The 22,662-nt window shown below is 40.0% G+C and overlaps 1 protein-coding gene across 5 annotated transcripts in view; it reads left to right on the top strand.

The window, feature by feature from the left end:
- The first annotated feature begins 2,187 nt into the window (after positions 1–2,187).
- The window catches only part of LRRC28 (leucine rich repeat containing 28), a 51,682-nt gene continuing 31,207 nt past the window's right edge, over positions 2,188–22,662 (top strand). Inside the window, exons 1-6 of one of the 5 annotated variants that reach the window (XM_053988113.1) lie at positions 2,206–2,260; positions 2,686–2,800; positions 4,552–4,769; positions 8,497–8,537; positions 11,159–11,196; positions 11,958–12,095. In XM_053988113.1, the coding sequence (XP_053844088.1) occupies positions 4,587–4,769; positions 8,497–8,537; positions 11,159–11,196; positions 11,958–12,095 (400 nt within the window). In that variant the 5' untranslated portion in view covers positions 2,206–2,260; positions 2,686–2,800; positions 4,552–4,586. Of the gene's footprint in view, positions 2,261–2,301; positions 2,408–2,685; positions 2,801–4,551; positions 4,770–8,496; positions 8,538–11,158; positions 11,197–11,957; positions 12,096–15,518; positions 15,598–22,662 lie in introns of those variants that run through there. The other 4 variants (XM_053988115.1, XM_053988112.1, XM_053988114.1 and 1 more) reach the window with 4 other exon arrangements.

The following is a 22,662-nucleotide window of genomic DNA, read 5'->3' on the forward strand; positions in this document are numbered from 1 at the left end:
ACAACAAAGAAAGAATCCTGAGTGACCTTTCAGGGGGGGAAGACACAAGAAAAAGTGAAGTGTGTTGGTGTGAGCAGAAAAGAAGAGACAAAATTTGCCCTCAACAATATCAAAGTGGAGTAATCTTATCTCCTACCTGTTACTCTCTCAAAAAATCTCCAACGAAAAAACCCCAAAACATTACAACATATGTGTAAATAAACACATTAAGTATCCTGGCTCTGTTAAGAGCAGGTCTCCCAGGAAAAAAATCTTAATCTGTCCTTTCCTATTTCAGTAGGAGAAGACAGAATCACAGTTTCTGTCCTGATCAATGACTCAATATCCTGGAGAAGTACATTTGGTTTGACACATTGAATTCTCTCTGAGGAACGTGTTGCTAGAAGTCCTCATATTCAGCTTCTACTTTGGTCTGAAATAAGCTTAACTTTTAATTTCTCAGATATTTATAGAGTGAGACCAATGTGACATTAAGAACTGTGATGTATTTGCTGTTTTTAAAACCATGGTGGTCTACAAGCAGGCCACTTTGTAACATCAGCTGGAAAAAATAGACAAGTGCTATCAAGCACAGTAAGAAATCATGTGTATGGAATGATATGATAAATATGGAGGATGGTAAATTTTGAAGGGTAAATTATTTCAACAAAACCCAATCTATTTTTTTCTGAAAAAAAACAACTCCAAACTGCGATTGCAAAGTAAGATGGAGCAAGTGTAGTTGTCACAATCAATTATTGCCTTTCAAGTGCAGGAAAATGACAAATGAGCCATTAAGAGCTGCTATTCTTTATTTAGAACTGAAAAAAGAGATAAATTATTCTGCAAGGGAAAGATCTTAAGCTTTTCTGCATGTTGATTTATTTCAAGTGAAAGTTATGTGACTATATGGAAAATATCTTCTGCAAGGTGCTCATCTTGGTAACCCTGCAGACCTGCTGCGTGAGTCTTGTTACGATCAGTTTATGTTAATTATTCTGTGGAAACTAGAAAGAGGATTTCTGCAGCTGAGATCTCTTGTTTTAGCCAGCTGTAGAGGTGATCTTCAACAAAAAGCAAGTTTTTAATACCTGGTGATGTTAAATAGCCGGAGGATGTGGGAATTTGCTGTCAGCAGAGAACTGACAAGACACAAACAAACCTTTATGTGTCATCCTAGTGTGTGTGAATACACATAAAATCAAAACGTTTCTACAGGGCAACTATCATGGGTAAAAATGGTGGTGATGGGCAGGTTGTGAGGGCAGGCAAGACCCTCTGAGCGCCTCCGCTCTGTTAACACAGAAATAAAAGGCAGCGGCAGCTCCACCACAGGTAGCGGGTGGTCCCTGACCACAACTTTTATCATAAAAGTTGTCTTTTATCAGCGATTAAGCAGGGATGACTTGTTAGCAACGGGGGCTGTGTGAACACGCGGGGAGGCAAGTGGAGCCCTCATATTCGCTCCTGGAGCCGCACCGGGAGGGACCGGGCACACCCGAACACGGGCAGAAACCGGGACACCGGGAACACCCGGAACACCTGAACACCGGCAGAGACCGGGACACCGGGAACACCCGGACAGCTGAACACCGGCAGAGACCGGGACACCGGGAACACCCGAACAGCTGAACACCGGTAGAGACCGGGACACCGGGAACACCCGGACAGCAGCAGAGACCGGGACACCGGGAACACCCGGACAGCTGAACACCGGCAGAGACCGGGACACCGGGAACACCCGGAACACCTGAACGCCGGCAGAGACCGGGACACCGGGAACACCCGAACAGCTGAACACCGGTAGAGACCGGGACACCGGGAACACCCGGACAGCAGCAGAGACCGGGACACCGGGAACACCCGAACAGCTGAACACCGGTAGAGACCGGGACACCGGGAACACCCGGACAGCAGCAGAGACCGGGACACCGGGAACACCCGGACACGGGCAGAAACCGGGACACCGGGAACACCCGAACAGCTGAACACCGGCAGAGACCGGGACACCGGGAACACCCGCACACCGGGACCGCCCGCAGCCTCTCAGCCCACAGCGAGGGGCAGGCGCGGCGCTGAGGGGGGGCGCGCTCCCATTGGCTGGCGGAGGGAGGCGGGAGAGACGGGGCCTTGTGATTGGCTGCTGCCCGCGGCGGGGCGGGGCGGTGTCTCGCGAGAGCCGCGCGGCCGCCGCGGTCTCGCGCGGCCCGGCCCGGCCCGGCCCGTCCCGCCCCCGGGTCCCTGGGCCGGCGGCGGCGCCGCTCCCGCTGCGGCGGCCCCGGTGAGTGGCAGTGACCCGGCCGGGCCGAGGGGGCGACGGGGACAGGGCCAAGGTGGTCGGGTCCTGACGGTGGGAGGTTGTCTCTGGTGCTTTGCCCCTGCTGTCTGCTCGCCGGACCGCGCGGGCACGGCACCTCTCCGTGAGGGGGTGCGCGCTATGGCCTGGCCCCATCCCCCCTTTCTCTCCCGTTCCCCCCTTGTTTCCCCGTTTCTCCTTCTCTTCCCCGTGTCCCCTTGTCCGGTGCCTCTCTTTTCCCCCTTCCCATCTCTCTTTTCCCCCTTCCCATCTCTCTTTCCGCTCATTCACCCCCTCTCCCCCGTGCCCCCTTCCCCTTCCTCCTCGCCCTTCCCTGAAGGACCCGGCCCCTCATAGGGCCATGGTCACTGGCTGCTATTAGCTCTCATCCTTTTTTACTCTCCTTAAAGAGCATGGTTGTGGCTGTTCCTCTTCGGTAAGGCTGCACCTCATCCTTGGAAAAAGATAATTGAGAGAGGAAAAGTTTGGCTGGTGGTGGAAGGGAGTGGAGGAGGTTCCTTTGAAGTAAGAGCCAAAGTAGATTGTGACTGGACTTTGCATCTGTGGCGTTGCGTGTCTGTGTGTCCGTGTGTGCCGTGGCTAAATGTGCGGTTGTTATATGGAGTCACAGCTCTGTAAAGAGAAGCCCCCAAGTGCAGGACACCTGAAAACCATCTCTGGACAAATTGGAAGGCTGTTGGATATTTATGTGTGTGTTTTGTCATTTCTCAGCTTCTGATTTAAAAAAAATCAGAGAAAAATGAACTTTCCTTTATCTTGTCTTATATTGTAGAGGTTAATAATAAATACTGAGACTATGCCCATTAAGAATTTTAACACTTTTCCAGGAATTATTTGAATGCTGGTCACAGAAGTAGAGTTGGGAATTGTAATGGCTTCATTTCCTCGCTCTTCTGGACTAAGAGAGCTTTAATGTTAGCAGTGCCAAGGGCCGGTGTCTGTGCCGTGTTCCCTAAAGCAGCTAATGAAGGCAATGGTTAAAAACCTCTTAAAAACCTCACAAATGTGTATTGCTCCAGAAGGACGCAGATCACTGCTAAGAGCTGTTATCTGCAAATGAAGGGACCTACTCAAACTAATGAAGTAGTTTGATTTACATTTACGTGTGTGGTTGAGTTGTCACTCTTCAGCTGGAGTTTCGTGTACCAAGCCTATCATCAGATGGGATTTATGATTCAGGACCTTCACTTCCAATATTTGTTATGATTAGAAACCTCTCCCTCAGAGAGGGAGTGAACTAAGATAAAAAATTTTATTGGTGGGAAGCAGTTCTGAGTCCTTGGCTTTCATTAATGGGAATTAATTTATGCACACAGGTCTGTAGCAAAATGGTAACTTTAAATTAATGAATAGTATGGGTTTATTATGTTTTTTTATGAGATAGTTGAAAAGATGCAACATTGCTGTTGTTGTCTACATCTAGACAGGATAATAATGACTTGAATTCTGGTTATATCTGAAAAACAAGTTGAATAAAGTCAGGTTTCAGATATGAATTAATTTTTAATTTGTCTTCCTGCTTTTGTTTTCTGGTTTTGAAATTGTCAGTTAAAGCTTGACACTTTGTTCTTTCTGGTTTTATTTTTAGTAGAGCAAGCTGAAAATCTGGTCTCTTATCTAACCCTTTATAAATTTTCTCACTGCAAGTTTCAGATTTCTCATATATTAGTGTATTGTTTTTAAATGGCTTTATTTGCTATTTATCCCAACTGCCTCTTACAACTGGTAAGTTATTCCACCAGTTTTATATGGGAAAGCACTTCAAACTTTCATTGCCTTTTGTCTTACTGCCTTAAAAGATAATGGTGGTTTTTAACAATCTGAGACTAAAATCCTGTATTAATTGTATGTTTTTCTTATCTGTAGGTTCTTCTTTTAGCACATGTGACAGGATAGATGTGGGACATCAGTAATGGTTAATAGAAGTTGCTTTTATTTTTTTCTTCTTGTGGTGGCAATTTTGACAAAATAATTGGAAAGGTCCATCAAACATGTATGAAGCTAAAAGCATTAAATATACCCAAAGATTTTGTTATTTCAGGTCTTACAATGCACTGAAGTTTAATCCAGAAAATAGTCAAAGACTTGCTTCTAACATAGCTTATGGTGTGGATGTTCTGGGGACTTTGTATATTAACTGGAACAGGTGTGCTTAGATAAATTATCACCTAATCTGTAATCAGGAACTCTTCCTGCAAAAGAAGCATGGCTACACCTTGGTAATACTGGGCTTTTTTCCTCTTTTTGTCTCCTAGAAATGGGTCTGCTCTCAGAAGATGTGATGCTGTAGATGTGGTGCTTAGTCATGGCATCAGAACTGTGTAAAACAATCTCTGAGGCAAAGCTGGAAAGGCACAAGAATTTGTTCCTAAATTACCGAAATCTCCATCACTTCCCTCTGGAGTTACTGAAAGATGAGGGGCTGCAGTACTTGGAGAGACTTTACATGAAAAGAAATTCCCTGACCACATTGGTACGACAGTCTCTTTATTGCAATGTTAATGTCTGTGTGTTTAGCAATTCTGATTTTTGGAACAGAAAAACCAAAGGATTATATTATAGAGAATCTGACCCTGCATGATGTCATCAGCTGTAAGATAAGAGTATTTGAATTTGCATAGGTAATGTAGAGAATAATAAATGGAAGTTCATGACATCTTATGGTTACCCTTTTCAAGCTCTCAGGACCTTCTGGGGCTTTTCTTGTCAGGCTTGTTCTGTTGGGTTTTTTTTTTAACCTATACATTCTACTCACATAAGTGGTCAGTTTCTCCTGTTAGGTGATGCTGTGCAGTCTATTCTACATTGCTTCATTAGGCTGAATGACTTTTTCCCTTGGTGTGTGCCTAATTTCAAAGGCAATGTCAATCCCAGGGTCTAATTCCAGCCCTGCTGTTAAGGTGCCAGTAAAAACTTGTATCTATGGGCTGCTGTTAATAGGAGAACACAGTTACATGTCACAATTAAGGTGGGATTTTCTTCTGAGATTTCTTCTTGTTTTGTTGTTCTTCCTGAACTGATGAAATTCTCACCCTGAGTCAATGTTGTGACCTCAAAATTCAGTGTGGGGCATTTAATAACTGTGAGAGATGTTCTGAGCTGGTAAGACTCTATAGGATAGAGTCAGAACTTGCCACTGTCAATAGGCTCAATTCTCCCAGGTTTTCATTTTTGTTTGCTTGATTGGTTTGGATTTGTTTTGGTGGGCTCTTCCATGGTATGAGAGGTAAAATAGTAGCAACAGTAGAGGAGCTGTAGGGCATGACAACTTAAAATTCACCAAAATTGTACAATTTTCAAGGTTTCCTAGTACGAGTTCAGTACTCCACTTTAAGGGCCAAAAACTGAAAGGATTCTGACAATTTTATGCCTTTTCTTCATCTTGAATGAGTCACTTAAGTTGACTTATTATGTACTGTAGAGAATTATTTTAGCACTCTGGTTTTGGGCAGTAATTTAATAATGTGCAATAATTTAACAGGAGGACAGGATTCATGGTTACAAATCAAAACTGCTATAAAATTAGCCAAAGGCTGTAAACAGCTTTGCCTTGACTCTCTGTGAAATTAAGTGATGATTTAGTGCAGTAAGGTTCATAAACTCTGCATTGCTCAAAAGATGAAACAATAAGGAGGGTTTTGTGTGTAAAGTGTCAAGACCTGGATAAAGAAACTGAAACAAAAGTTAAAATGTGGGTCATACTTGGGCAAAATTGCTTTCAAACAGCATGAAGCAGAGCTTGATTAGATTCACAGCAATCAGGATAACTTGCTCATAATGTGCCTTGTTGGGCTCTCATTCAAGTGCTCAGCACTATTGTTGGAACAAGGCAAACAAATTTGGGTGTCATTCACTGAGCATCTGTTCCACAGAAGAGATGTTGGAAGTTGTAGTGGACCAAAATAGATCAAGTCAGCAGCATGTTACAAAAAAAGGCAGATGTCTTTTTGGAACATGGAAAGTTTCACAATCTCCATTAAAAGCAGAAGGAAGTAATTATTGATACTGTTAAAGCACAAGCTGGAGCAGAGAGTTTCATACTCATGAACAGCCTGGGTGAACTGGAGAGAACCTAGAGAGCAGGGACCTTCAGAGAGCATGCCCTGAGAGAAAAGGTTAAAGGTTGATGGAGAGGAAAAAACAGGAGGAATTGGGGGAAACAGAAATCACAGATATTTTTACAGAGCAGAATTTCATAATGAGGTTTTTCAGTGTCCACTACTGGTGTCCACTACTCCACTACTGTCCACTACTTAGTAAAGTCATAGTAAGTCAGGTACGCTGGGGGAGTGGAAATCTCATCTGAGAATACCTGAAAACAAATTATTGAAGGAAGATGTGTCTTCCTTATACTTCTCTAATGCAAGGTGATGAGCAATAAACCCTTCAAATTGCATGAATATTACTGAAAACTATCAAAATGGAACCTGAACCATATTTCTCTAAAATTAGGTGGTACTTTTGTCCCACTGGTTCATTCCTAAAGAATTCTGAAAATAAATGACTAAATCAGCTTTTGTCCTTTACTCTTCTCAAATGACTCTTGTCCTTGACAGATGATTCCTATGAAATGTCTGGGATAGTTACGCTGACAGAATTTACCTTGGCTAAGAATAATTTCATTTTTGTCTCCATTGGCAAGATGGAAGTGATGGAGTGCTGTGACATAATGAATGGATCAAGGAGCCATGCAGCACACCTGTATCCCAGCATCAAATCTTCCCACTTCTCAGTTAATCTTTGATAACATGAACCTTCCAGTGCCCAATTTCCCCATCTATTAAAAGGAAATAGGTGTTTGCCTTGTTAGCTCTGTCGGAAGCAAGATCAAGAATAATTGATCTTCATTTCCTACCTCAGAATATGTGATGCTGTCCTGTTATGACAGAGCAGCACGTGAAATAGTTCGCGGTTCAGGTTAACATCCTTGTGGTAATAAAGGCTGTAGGATGGCCGTGCAATCGGTTTTCTCCACGCTTTTTTCAGTTAAGGCTGGACTGTGTTAGTGCTTGAGCCCCTTTTCCCGGTTGGAGCTGCGGCGTTTGCCCGGCTCAGGCCCGGCCCGGGCGGTCCCTGCGCCGCGGCGGAGCTGCCGCCAGGGGGCAGCCCCGGATCAGCGACAGCGCCTGCCGGCTGTGACGTCACCGCCGCGGGGTGCTCGCCTCGCCCGGCGCTGCTCGGCCCGAGCCATCAATTGCTGCTCCCGAGTTGGGCAAGCTGGGCTTTGGACTCAGACCCAGCACGGGCCATGTTTGCTACATGGGACTATTACCTTTTTCAGGTCAGCATCTTCCTCTAGCATCAGGTTATGAACACAAAGTTATATATATTTTAGGTACTATAGCTATTTAAGGTATCATACATCATGTTTATTCACATGAATATTTCTAGTTTTAACAGGAATTTAATTATGTGATCAAGCTGCTTTTGAAATGCAGTCATTTCTGCATATATCAGTATTGTAACCCCTTTTTCAGTAAAACCAATCTATGTTAAAGCAGGTTTCTTAAGCAATAAAACTGTCTTAACTTTGAATAATTTTGAGTATAGTTTCCAACACGACATCTGAAGCTTGTGAAGCCAATTTTGTGATATGTGCTCATAGTTAAAAATGCCACCAAGGAAGAGAATTACAGCTAGGGATCAGTTGGCAGTTAGGAAATGATATGCATGTTAATATGTAAATATGAAAATCTAGTTTGATGGATTCAGCAGTTCTGGCTTGGTGGTAATTGATCAAGCTACACAAAGATTGTAGGTCATTTCCCAGTTTAGCAGCATTATAAAATACATTCTGGTTAGACATCTTGTGTAGTTCTTGTTCTGCCTGAAGTCTGTAAAGGCTGCAACTTCTTAGCAATCTCTTCCCTTCAACTAACTCATTTATTTGAATATATTTTCAAAAGGAGGTGAGGTAATCCATCTTTTCAGTCTCAGAAATCTAACTCCCGTTTTGCTGAGGACATGATAATGTCACTTCTAGGCTGCAGTTTTGTTCAGTAGTGAACTGCTCACCCGGGATACATGAGATTGCTCTGATGGATACTTGGGTATTGGAACCAGGGTATTGGACAGACATTCCCTGTTGCCATTTTTCCTGCTGACATGTTGTGGTATGGTGATTAAAATTACTTAGGTACACAATGTTTGTGTGTCTGGTTTTTGTTTCAAAACCTAAAAAATCTCTAACTCTCTTTCAGCCAGAAAACCTTGCACAGAAGCTTCCAAACCTCGTGGAATTGTGAGTTTGTGTAGGAGTTCTAATATATTTTTATTATGCTTATCCGTCTCATCTTAAAATAATCTAGACTCTATTACTTGCATATAATTCCTCTCTTAAGTGCAGAGGGCTTTCTGGGAGGGCAAGAATGGGTAATTTTTTTGTTGTTGTGTTTTCTTAATTTGTTGTTGAACTTTGGAGTCTGTTGGACTCGGTTCTGACAGAGGCATATTAAGTCCAGTTTTAACTTTTTGAAATTTCTTGTTTATTGTATGAGGAGATCCTGTATACCAGTGTCTGTATTGCTAAGGGGAAAAAAACCTTACCCCATAAATTCCGTGTAGACTTGTCACTCTGATAAAGCCCTGGAACCTCCCAGTGCAGTGGTCAGAGGGTTGTGACAGAGCCAGAGCAGCAGGTTACAGCCTCCAGCCCATCCCTAGCTGCTCATTCCCACCCCAGCTCCCAGGGGTTTTATTATCTCAGTCTTGCTGATTGTAGTAATCAGTTTTTGGAACCAAGTCACAGTTTGTCAAATAGGAGCAGGGATGAGCATGTAGGGGTAGTAACTATGGAATGATGATTGCTGTAGGCAGAGCAGTTTACCCAGTCTTGTCCAAAAAATGGATGTCCCATGAACTGGATTATTTTGACTATTAATTTAATTAAGCCCCTGAGACAATGTTTTCTTCCTTCCCCTTTTCTTCTTATGAAGTTGTGATTCCCTTCTGTGGTAGGATTGGCAATGGGGGGTTAAAAGGGATATCCTCTTCTCCCCTTTTAAGCCCTTTGTCTCAATTTCAGATGAGTAACTGGTGGAGCACTGATTGTTTATTTAATGGTCAGCTCCACACAGGAGATGTTTATATGAGGAGTCCATGCCCTCAGCTGCCTGATCTTGTCATCCTCACGTGGCCCTTTAACCCCACCTTTCTGGTGCCAGTGTCCCCAGAGTAACTGAACTGGTTTGTAGGTCACTGCGGTCTGTGACTCACTCCAGAGCAAATCCTATCTGCTCATGCCTCTGTCTTGAGAGTGTTTGTGCTCTGGAGCAGTAGAATTAATATTTTTATATTTGATACCATGATTTGCCACTGGGCATCAGGAAACCTTTGTGTTATTTGATACTGCTTTTAGGAAAACCTGTTTAAGTTACAGCTTAAAATAATTTCTCACAAACACTGATTTATAGGAGTCAAGCCTAATTATTTGGTGTTCAGCAAGCTCAGTTGTCCCACCATTATCCCACACGTTCTGGTGGTCTGGAGAGAGCTGCAATGGGCCTGTGGTTTGTGTAGCTCTAATAGGACAAGTCAGTTTTTGATGAGACAGTAAGAGGTGTTTTGTTGTTAGGGAAGAGACCACAAAATAAGGATTTATTTAAAGAGTAATTTGGTACAGTAGCTCTCAATTTTGAGAGACAAACTTAAATTATTTTTATTTTCCTCAAAGTTACATCCTTAGTTATGTCACTTGTGTGTTATTCTTTGTATATCATGCCCCTGATGCTGCATTATGAGTTGTAGCTCCTCATAATACAAAATATATAAATTTTTTTTAGCTTAAGTGAATTAGCTCACAAATATTTTAGGAGCTGCAGCTGAAATGGGTAGGAGAATTCTCATCCTATGTTTCTACAAACATGTATGCTATTCTTACATTTGTTAAGTTTTTAGCAAAGTACAATTTTTAAAGAGAAAGAGAAGGTTCAGGTGCCCCATGCAGTTGAAATGCTTCTATGTCTTCTCCCTTGTTCTGTCTCCCTGAAAAGAGAGGTTCCTACTTTAGGAAATGCTCTTGGAATACAGTAGGAAAAAACATGCCATGAAAATAATTCCATGTGTGCCGAAGCAATTGAACACTGAGTGCTCAATATTCCTTTACAGTTGGATATCAGTATTGGAAAATTTTGTTACTGTTATTTTCTACAAGATCCAATTGTTCTTTTGCAGCAATGATGATTGAAATCTGAAATGTGTAAAATCTAAAATCAGTGTTTATGTTACCAGAAGTACTGGAAGTGCTCCATCAGAGGGTGCTGAATATTCTTAGTGAGAGATCTGGCCACCCTCTGTAGCTGCATAAATAACCATGTGCAAGATTGGGTTTTTCTTTTGAAAAATGTACTTTAAGTTTGAAAAACCCACTTTCAGTGAATAGATCATGTGCTTATTTCTTCACTAAAGGTGTGAGAATTTATGTGTAGGGGAAAATGTTTGTAATTGTATAACTTGTGTGGGTGTGGGCTTTTTTGCTTACCTTGGCCAGCATTTAGTGTCAAATAACCTGGTGATCAAATATGATTTATTCTGGTTATTGTCTCTGCTTATTCTTTTCCTTTTGTTTTCCTCCATATGACTTGCAAAATTAAAGCCTATTATTATTGTAACTGTGAATGGTTTGTTTTACGTAATTGTATGTAATTTTCTTTTATTTTTATGCTAATAATTTAATAATCCAAGTGAAACTTAAGTACCTGTCCATTGCCAGTTTATACAGTTTCCACAGCTTTTGTGGTCATAGGGAGGAATGGCTTTGAGGGTGATCTTTCAGTCTGAAATTGGATATTTTGCAAACTGATTATGTAGCAGAAGTCCTTGAGGGTAACAGGTGGTGTCCTCTGCTTTTTCTCCTCCCCCCAGGTACCTTCATTCAAATAACATAGTTGTTGTACCTGAAGGTAAGTAATCTACCAGCTCATGATAAGTGGCAGGAATCATAAAATATTCATTTTTCTTCTTTGAAGAGCCCTACTTTTCCTTTATTTTTCCCATTAAACATTAAAGATTTTCATACAAAATATACCAGTGTAGCTTTTAGTTGATAATGTCCTTGTTTATGCTATGTTAAATTCCTTTAATGAATTCTCAAATGCACCTAAATGCTGTTTGCTCCAGTTCTAATTGCAGAAAGTGAAAAGGCTAAATGGCACTCATCTGCAGAAACTAAAAATCCAGAGTGTCTGCTGCTTTCAGGCAGTTACCACACTGAATACTCTGCTGGTTTAGATCATGACAGATTTGAAACCCAAAGGAGCAAGAACTTGTACTGATTTCTTTTCTTTTTCTTAATTGCAGTTATGCTCCCAACTTGAGGAATTTGTGTTCAATTTATGCTCTTTCTGAATATAAATTGGATAGAGTCAAAGGAATAGAATGGAGAAAGTGGTTTCAGAGCAGAATTGCCTGAGGAGGATCTGGAGATGGGAGTATTCTGTACATCCCTGTGTGTGTTACCCCTGTCTCACTGCCAGCAGAGCTATTTGTTAGCTAGAGCAGCATTTCCACAATTGATGTCACTGAGCTGTGAGACTGGCTTTAACACCTCGAGATGCTCAGACACAGCTGTTGGGTGCTGTGGCTTGTCCTCCTCTCACAGTCCCGTGAAGATTTTCGTGTCACTCTGGGGTCACATTCATGTTTTAATCTGTTCTCTCACAAGCCATTGGCTCCCTGGTTAAGCTGCAGTTTCTGGACCTGAGTGACAATGCCCTGGAGATTGTGTGCCCAGAGATCGGCCGCCTGAGGTCCTTGCGGCACCTTCGCCTGGCCAACAACCAGCTGAAATATTTACCTGCAGGTGAGTGCAGTGTCTGGGGGGTCCCAGCCCTGACACAGCCCTGCAGCTTCACCTGCCAAGTGATCTGCTCTTGGTGCTCCGAGTGCTACACCCTGCACTTGCAGGGATTGCTGTTTGTATTGCTCCCAGTGTGCTCTAGTTAGAGAAAAGCCGTGCTCTGTGTGCTTGCAGAGTCCTGAAAAATGCTGCTGAAGTGGGAAAAATGTATTTATTTAACAGCTTTTGCCATCGTATCAAGAAAATATTGAACTTCTTTGAGAAGACACAAAATGCCAATGACAACTGTCATTATGATAAAATGATGTTTCTTCCAATTTTCCACAATAGAAAGGATTCCGGTCTTTCCTTCCTTTTTTTTTCACCCAACAGCCCCAGTATCATATTTTTTAAAAAGACACATGTCTAGTAGCTTTGCCTATGGCAGTTCAATCTCATTGTGACAGTAGATAACAAATGTTTGTCTTGCTAGTTTATAATAAAAAAGCAAAACTTACTCAGAGTAAATGTGACACAAAGTTAGAAAAAGTTGGCCATAGGCAGATTTTGAATGATTTTTGTCTTCTAAATAATTTGATAAGCAGATAAAACATTATTATTCTTCCATCACCATTATATGTGTTCAGATAAGATGATGGTGATTTTCAAATACTTTTTTAAATTTAGTTTTTAATTTTTCTCTGGTATATTTGCATTTTCTGATCTGCAGAGATGATAAAAATTTAAGGCTATGATTTCAAAAAACTGGTCTAACTTAATCTAACAGGATTAGCTCTTGGCTCTATTTTAACTAATTTCTCAATGTGACCTTCATGTGTTTTAAGTTCACATTGTTTATTCTCAAGAAATGTACTGCAAATGCTCCTTGAAGTTTTGGGAGCAGAAATCTTGCTGTCCTTTCCTTGCACTTTTCTAGACAGCTTAAAAAAAGTCAAAGGATGGTTATGATTAGAAAGAAAAAAAAATGTATATGACTATGTAAATGCTCTGGGATGAAATTAGATAAACCTGTTAAACATTATGACCCAGGGCCAATAAAATTTCCATCAATTTTCAGATGTCCTACATTCAAAAGAAAGGAGTGACTTGAGTGTGCTTTATGTTCCTCAAAGATAATTTACCTTATGGTGCTGTACCATGAAAGAAAGACTTGTTCAAAGCAAAAGTGACACATTTTCTGCAAAACTTCACACATTAACTTAAAAAGGTTCCAAAAAAGACTTTCAAAAGGATAATTTACATTACTGAAGAGTTGATTTGGAGTCTACCACATTTGATTAGGAACTGGTATCAGCTGAGACTTGCTGCATTAAATTTCTCCTGAAGTTTATAGAAAATCTGGTCCTGAGCATTGTCCCTGAATGTGTTTTTTGTGTGCATGACAAGTTTGCATGCTTAGGAATACTACTGGTGTTGCCTGCTTGTGCCCTGGGGACTGCAGCAGTGTGTGGCCTTTGTGTTTGTGGTGGTGTCCCTTGTGCCACTGCTGCTGCTGGTACTAATCCTGTCACTGTCAGTGGGACAGTGGGATGTCACACAAGTGTTACCAGCCCAAGCAGGATTAGCCTTTCACTTACACTGCATAATTTGCCCACTGGAGAGTTAATCTATTGCACTGTTTCCTAAACAGAAGTTTAGGAATTCCCAAAGAGAGCTTCCAAGTGTGTTTTCTTAGATCTTCTCTGTAAAATTGTGAAGACTTCAAAGACTTTATTTTAAAAAATTTAGAGTTTCAAAATAACACTTATGTTCAACAATTGAAAAAGGAGAGCAAAATAATAATTTTTGATGAATTGTGTCATCCTTAATTATAATGGTAGCATGAATCTTCATTATAGTGTCAGCTAGCATTCTGTTGGGAAAGCTGGCAAAGTTCAACTGAACTAGGATGGGATGTGATTTCACTGCAGTGCATCAGTTTACTGCCTGTTCACTGCTTTCTGTGCAGCAGACACTGCACTGCCAGGGAAAGACGGCTCTAAATGGCTCTTAATTTATAACAAGGAACCATTTAAGATATGACTTAGCTTCTACTTGTGCAGAATTTAAAGATCTGCATTAAAAAAGAGCTTTGGGGTTTAGATGACAGTCATTTATGGAAATTACTTCAGAGTGGTTGCCCTGGCATTCCTCCTGGGTCTCCATTCCCAGTGTCTGGTGTTAAAAGTACTGTCAGTTTTTTTCAAAATTCCATGGATATCTAAGAAGATACTCTCAGTAATACCCTAAATCAGTTGCTAAAAAATATCTTTCTTGCAGCTACAGAACAGTTGGATGGTAAATGTTTGCTATTATGTGTCTGAACAACCCCACTGTTCTATTGCATTTTAATTCTTAAGAATGATTCTTTGCTGTCTCTTCCTTAATTGTGATTAAGAGCTGGAAGAAACAATGCAATTAATAGCATATGTTGATTCATTATGCTTTTTTAATGGTTTTGTTCCACAATTGTGCTCTTAATGTTCATTTTTAGTATTTAAGATTTGCCTTACAGAAATCAAATGTTAAACTAATTGAAGTGGTATGCATTTAAGATTTAGATTTAAGCCTCTAGTCTGATTGTAGAGATTCTTCAGACTCTGATAGAGATTGAGCCTGTGCTGTGGTTTATCTGCACTGGGATGGGCAAGGTCTTAATCTCTTAAGTACTTGTTTTAATAAAACATGGCATAATTTAATAATGACAACCACTCTGCTTTTCTCAGGTATGGTCATGATTGTTCAGTGAGTTTAAAAAAACTATTTTAAGGGAGGACATGGGGGAGAATGATAAAAATACATGCAGCCAGTGTGGAGACATTAGCTTTAGCTTCCTGAAGAAATCAGGCAATACAGGACTGATGATGGAAAATGGGCATGAGGTGAAGCATGGAAATGGTGTCCCTTGGAGATGGGGAAGCACCTTTTGTGCAGGGGCACTCGGGTAGTGTGACTGATAGTCCTTTCTTTGCTCAGCAAACACTCCCAAATCGCTGCCACCCTTGGTTTAGCTCCTGAGCTTTGGCCTCAAGGCTGTTTGATTTGCCACTGCTGAGGGGGCTTCCATCAGCCTCTCAGCTGTTTTGAGAACTGCTCAGAGGTGACTCAGCTGAACTTGATGAGAATTAAAGGGAAAAATTTGTCCAGAATAAGCGTGTTGAAACTGAAATATAATAGCAGATAACTGGAAGAAAATGCTTTGTGGAATTCTCTTAATGTCACATTTTGAATATACTTTAGATAAGATTAATAAGTGGACTAGCTTCTGCCTAATGCAGAGTCTTCAGTATCTACATTCTGGGGTAATCAGAATCCCTGAGAGGCTCTGCCTTTCAGAGACGAGCTGATTAAAGAGTTGCAGATAAGTAAAAAGACATTTAATGTTCTAAAGTTCTCTTGAGGACTTGTTTTCATTTAAATGCACAACATTTTTTTGTTCCGCAGATTGTAAATCTTGTAGCTGCTGTCTTTAACAGTTTCTTGGTTCATTTATTTGGCTCTGGTAAATGCAGTTCTTGAACACGAAGTAAGTTTCATCAAGTTTTCTACTATTTAAACGTAGTACTTAAATAATCTAAATTCTTGAGGGCCATTTGGAAATGTGTGACACCAGAGATGTTACTGGAAGAAGTCAGCACAAACGAAAGATGGTTATTTTATTACATTAGTTTATGTAAGAGCTTGACTTAGACATGACACTGTGTTTTCACAGTAGCTGAACTTTTATTTTTTCAGAGATTTCACCTTTTGTTCAGTGAATTGATATTTCATTTTAACTTAGAATTGTAGAGTTAGTTCTATATGCATGTACTGTCAGAAGAAAATTTTCTGAATCTTTCTGAATTCTCTCACTCACAAATTACTAACTAGAAGGTTCCCCTTTGTTTCTGATGCTTATAATGCATATGATACTTCAGCTCCTTTCATTCTTGAGAAATAATATTTCTCTTTGTATAATAGTTATTGTGTCATTAAAAAAAAAAAAAATCCAGTGAGATGCATTATAAAAATTGTTCTTGAAGAGTCCCAAAGCCAAGGTTCTCTGTTTTGCTGTTACCATTTAGATTTGGTTTGACTTTAGCCTTGGAGTCTTTTGATGTGTAGTGGTGGCTCTTCAGGTTTACATTTTGGTCTTATAGCTGGAATGCATGTTTGGGGAGCAGATGACTTAAAAGAGGGTGGATTATACTCACATTTGGAGTCAAGTTTCTTATTTGACAAGGAATAGATTTTTTTTCCCATTATTTGAGAGGTACTTCTCTTTAGAAACAGCAAGTTTTGTACCATCTTGTTCTAAGATTTAATTAAAAGTGAGGTTATGTTTACTCAGCACATGCTGGAGTTAATTATAGATTTACTGAAATGAAAAGCTTAATGTTTTGCCAAGTCAAGAGCAAAAGCTAAGTAATTAAAGAAGAGGGTATGGTTTATGATCCCAGCCCATCTTTTGGCAAAATTCCCTTTAAGAAGAGGGGAAAAAAAATCAGCAGTTGTCTTTACATGGTTTAGACCATGGTTCCTTTTGTGTTTGTTGTTCAGGAACTTAAAAAACCAAGAGCTGAGTGCATTGACCAAGAAAAAAAAAAAGTGACCAAATAATAGCAAATTTCTTGCCAGGAAGTGGGATTGATGTTTGTTGGAATGTTAGAGGGAAGTGCAGGTGACGGAGCAGCCGTTGCTGAAGGGGTGCAGGTCTGTGCCAGAGTCCAGGGCAGGTTCCTGCCCCAGCAGAAGGAAAGTGTGGCTTCCACTGCAAATCCACACTTCTGTGTTGTCTCTGGAAGCTCCTGCAGCTTGCATCCACTTGTTGCCATTTTGCTTCCTTTAGGCAGACGGAAGGAAAATGAATTCGTGTGCCTTTGGTGTATTTAAAGTGCAAACTGCAGCGATGTTAGGGGAGGTTAACAGCACAGAGACCCTTCCTTTCAGCTCTCTTCAAATCCTTTTCCTTTTTAAGGCAAATTGTTTTAGAAATATAATCAGTTTAAGACTCATTAAAATACATTTGTAGGCTTATAAAACTTTATCTTCAAAGCATTTGAGAAAGATCCTGTGAAGCTGATAAGGGAGTGTTATCCTCATTTTACAGAGTGGAAAAAAAGTGTTTTTAACAGAAGTGATTTGCTCCAGGGCACAGCAGGAGTCAGTGTTAGCCAGAAATAGAACTTGGGTGTTCCCATTCCATTTGTTAAGACCACACCTTTTTGAGGCTGATCATATTTAATGTTAGGGAGGATTGAGTCTTCCCACCCATTATTAGGAAATTAATAATTATCTCTCCATAATGAATAAGCCTCTAAGTTAATAGGAAATTAATAGCCGTAATATCAGTGAGTTCTTGTAACTGAACCAGCTTGTGCTTCCAGAAGGCTGGAAGAGTTCAGGAAGATGAATTTTGAAATACCTAACTTTTATAGATAAATACTACATAATTTTCTCTTGCATAGGTAATTTCAGTGTAATGACAAGGAGGATTCAGTCGTTACTAAAATTATAAATCAAACGATAATTTTTGATTGCTGCTTTGTCTATTTATACAGTAACCCTTGGAATGTTGAGTGATTATTGCAAAGTCTGCTTTGCTTTGGAATTTGCTTTTCTAATTGGGGGCAGGAGAAACTTCCAGATATGAAAACTGCATATTCATTTCTCTCACTTTTTTAATGTTGCTGTAAAGTACAATATCTGTATTTACTATTCATACCAGTATTTAACTGGTAAAGACTTCTTGAATACCCAACTTAGAATTCTGAATAGAGCTCAATATTTAAGGGATTTCAGTAAATCTTAAGTAGAGGCACATAAACACGACTTCTTCCCTCCCTTCTTTTCACAGTAGATTTCCACTGATGTGTACAGCATGCCAGTAATTCAATTCTTACTCTAGACCCTGGCATGAAAATATGTGGTCCTAACTCATTTTTTGAACTTGTGCTTCACATTTTGATTTAGAGGCTTCAAAGTCAGGGGAATAAATTTGGCTTCCTACCTGCTCCCCCCAGATTTCCCTTCTGCTTTTATTATTGTCTCTGGTTAGGGCAGATTGCTTTGATACTTACTAAAGTTCAATTTTTTTTTTTGTAATGGTTATGAGTTTAAAAGCAAAGGCACAAACTGATGCAGACCCTGTTCTTTTTTCCAAGTTGGCATAACCTTAGTCCACTCTGCTTTCCTAATTTAGTAACATGGATAAAAATATGCACGACGGGACAGGTTTGGTACGCCAGGCACCCATCCAGGAGTGTGGTGTTTTTAAGTAAATGGACTTGTGGGGATTTGAGGAAAACACAGATTAGGTTACATGAGCTTTGCACTCTGGAAGTATGTGACTATTTAAAGGAGCGTGGCCTCCTAAATAAAAATGTTAATTATTATAATATGTTGTTGTTCTCTGTGAAGGAGTTGATGCCTAATTATTAAAAACAAGGTTTTCTTTGCACAGATTTGTAAAATATATGCTCTGTTTAGTAATTGAATTCTAGCTTCAGTTTGCTGTACAAAACCAAGGCTCAGCATATTAAGCTTTACATTACCTCTTAGGTTCAACAACAACTAATTAGAACTTTTTCCTAAATCAATGCAAAATTTAGCCACACTTGCCTGTTACTGTGTTGTGTTTTTCACATCAGCATTAGTAAGGCTTTGGTAATTATGCTGAATTAATCCAGAAGCACAATAAAAATACCTGATAGTATCTCTTAAGTAATTCCTTAGATTTCTAGGAGGAAAAGCTTTTAAATGTTTTGGTTTTGTATAAACTCCAATACAGCTCTATCCAGGCAACCTTTAAGGACTGAATTTTTTTTAAGGAAAAAAAAAAAAAAATACAGCAGGGAGGAGTCAGGAACAAAATGGCAACGTGGATGGGAGATGATTTGGGTTGGACTTTGAGACTGCCAGCGGTGACCAAAGCTGGTATACCTTATGGATTAACTTCCATGCACGTCCAAACACAGTGGTACCTATTTAATTAGAGGATGTTGGTTGCTTCAGATTTTATAACAGTCTGCCTTGCTCAGACATTTGGTTTGGGTTAAAATCTCAGGAGGACTACTAGTACTTCTGAGTGCTTGAAATTTATGGGGAGGGAAGTGAAGACAGAGAATAAAAGAATTCCACTAAATTCCTGGAAATTTTCCTTAACTCTAGTTTTTCCTGTATACCCTCACCTGTATAGAATGTCAGAATGAGTCATCTGTGCATAGAGCTGCTCACTGTTCTCTCTTTGTCTACTTGCTTGCCCCTTCTTAGTGTTATTTTCTTTTCCACTTCCCCCCTGTTGAGGGGCTTTTAAAAGCCTCTTTGTTACTATCATACAACATTTTTCAGTCTGCCATGAAGGTTCATTATGTCACTGGATGCTGGTAACAAAAATAGTATAAACATAGTCAGAAAAATTCCAGACCTATATTTTATGGTTAAAAATGTTGTTCCAATACAGGCTTTTGTTCCAACACTTCTTCCAGATGGGCTTCTATTGGGTGCACTGGAACTGAAGTATTTCCCGTAAGTGTAGCAGAAATGACGTTAAGAAACAAAAAATCCAACAAAAGTATCTCTTTCAACAATGGCCTGCGGTATTCCTGGTATTCCTCATTCTGGTGGTGCACAGCAGGTCCTCAGAAATGCATGTGCTGAGTATGTATGTGTTGTAATTCAGTAATGTGAAAACTAATGGGAACCAGTTGGAGGAAGCCATCAGCATCTCTCATTGTAACATTTAAATTAGAGATTCAAATATTGCTTTGTGTACCAGGCTTATTGGACTAGAAAATTCTATCTTAAAATTTGCTATTCTAATTTTGAGCAATCACTGGAAAATGTATTTAGAAATTAGGCTCCTTTAATGAGCATGGGCTTAGTTAAAAAAAGAAATTGTGATATGGTTCAGTGTGTTATATTTTCAAGAACCTTTTTTTGAAATTTTATGAAGCAGATTTTAACTTCTGCGGTCATTTCATATCAGAAAAAAAGATGAGGCACAAACTGAAAATGAAGCCTGGCATTGAGGCTTCATGTCAATAACTGGAAGCCTAAAACCCTATTGTAGCACAAGGTAATGACCAAGTGTTTTGAGCTTTCTAATATTAGTTTTATAATATGTAGAGGTCACTCAAAATTGTAACATAACTTTATTGATTTTTATTTTTTCTTCTTTCTTGCACATTTTAGCAAGATTATAATGAGTTTGGCTCAATCACAGGTTTTTTTGGCCTCTATCTTTGGTGATTCTTTTACTTGAAAAAAAATCTGTGCCTGATTGAGTTTTGACTGTATTTAAACATGAGCAGTATGCTGATGTAATTACTGAGTTCATTAATAGATCCAGGAGTGTCTGGGAGCTGGGCGCTGTACATCAGCGTCTCAGACGGAATTCCTTTGTATGAATTGAGCAGAGAGTGACCTGTAAATGTTCCCTTTTTATGTGGCAATTCTTCCTGGCTGCCAGATTGTAGTGACAGGGTGGCATCACCTGTCTGGACAGAGAGATCTCAGAATGACACCACCTAAGTTCTGATCACTAATTACTTTATTAATAGATTGTTAATCAAACCTGATTATAGAGGACAACACTGTTCCTGTAAGGCTGCCTGTGACTTGCTGTTGCCTGATTTTTTTATTTTCAGTTCTGATTTTATTCTCAATTCCAAATCCCAGATCCTCATGTTTTTTCAGTTTGAAACTGGATTCTGAGAATGGGCCAATGCTGCCATTTGTTCCCTTCTGTTCCATGTGAGATCCTAGTGAAAGGTTTCCATGCATCAAACTCACAGAATTACCCCCTCCACCCCTCCCCGTTCCTTCTCTCCTTTGAAGAGGAGCTCCTAAGAAACCTGATGAGGTGTAGGTGAAACCAGGATGGAGCACGAAGAGCCAAAGTAATTACTGCTGGTGGTGCTCCCAAGCCTGTTGAGCTTCTGGCTTAGCAGTGCTCCTGAAAATCAGAATCCTTGCAGGGACACGTCTGTTGCTGAGCTCTGGGCCATGGGCTTTCCCCGTAGCTGTTCCCCTCGAGGGCTCTCAGATAGGAGATAAAGGAGTTGGAGCTGCTTCTAATGGGGGTACTTGGATGATTCTCACATTCCTGAGAGGATGGGAGCAGATTTAACTGGATTCTCTATTGTTCAGAGATTTGGTGCTGCCTCTCAAATCCTGGCTGTTCTTCTGCTCGGCAGTCCTTGATTTCTCAAGTGACTGTAAGCCTCGTTTCTCCAGGGGTTTTCCTCTTGTTTGTGGGGGTAGGCAGGAATTTTGAAGATGTTGAGAGTCTTTAAGTAATCCTGACAACCATTCTTCTGAAGCTTAAAACGCTGTGAAGATGTTGGAGGTCTTAAAATGACTGTGGAAACGTGGTAGTTATGTTGCATGTTCATACGCCTTTTTATTAAATAAGGAGTCTTAAGTACAACTCATTTCAACACAGTTCATTAAACATAAAATTGCATAACATTTTTCTAGTAAACTCAATTTGAGATTTCTCAGTGAATTGTTAAAATACAGATTTTTTTTTTTTTAAGGGAAAGACTTGCAAGTCCAAGTAACTTCCAGACTTTGCTTTTAAAAGCTAGTTACGTGGTATATGCAAAGCAATACATTGAAAGGAATTTAAGATTAAATATTGATTTTAATACTAGAGTGAGAGACGGTCTTGAGATGACAATAAAATGAGTAATAGGGTGATGTGGAAATGCTACTAGACAGACAGATAGTTGATACAGTAAAGTACCAAGTTGTCATTCAAACATCTGACAGAAGAAATGACAACCTGAGATTTTTAGGGTATATGGGAACAGAGCCCTGCCATGGATAGAGCTGCCACTTAGGAACCGAGGGTTTGGAAAGGAAGTCTCCTGACCTTTGAATGTCCCCCCAATGTCATGCAGAGCCAGGAGCCACAAGACAAAAGTGGGAAGTTTATACAGCAATATATAACTTTAGAGAACATTAAGTTGTCATTGCTGCTTTGATCAGTGATAGAATATACTTTGATAAAACTCAGATAAAGGGCTTCAGGCTGTAGCATCAAAACAATGCGTTGTGTTCCTTTTAGTTTGAAAAATGTATTTCTACAGTCTGTTTTTAAGTCGAATGTGCTCATGAGAACTGATTAGACCTGGCACACAGACCTAAATAATGAAGGTCAAATGGAATTATTTGTATCTTACATTTTGATTGTTTGAAAACCTGGGTTTGAAATTTATGGGGAGGACTCATTGTGACACAGTTATATACAACAGAAAAAAATCAGTCTGGAAGTGGCTACAGTTGTGTTTGAATTCAGTCATTATTCCATTTGTGGTGTTTGTTTTATGTGAATTTATTGTCTGCTCAGCAAATGAGAGGAAGAAGTAGAGGGTCTTTGGTTGCTTTTGGTCAATTTTATTCCTGTGGAGTTGAATCTAAGATGCAGAAAAACAGACCACCAGAAATTCCATTTTGCAGGGATGCAATTCTGTGTATTCCTGCTTGGAGTGTTTGAAGGTGTTAGTTACATAAATGGATCTAGAAATCCATAAAGACTATAAAACCTAACATTTCTAGCTGTTTTAATTTTATAGGTTATCAGAGTAGGCTATAAAGTTTAATAGAT

The sequence above is a fragment of the Vidua macroura genome, chromosome 12 (assembly GCF_024509145.1).
Source record: "Vidua macroura isolate BioBank_ID:100142 chromosome 12, ASM2450914v1, whole genome shotgun sequence".
NCBI lineage: Eukaryota > Metazoa > Chordata > Aves > Passeriformes > Viduidae > Vidua > Vidua macroura.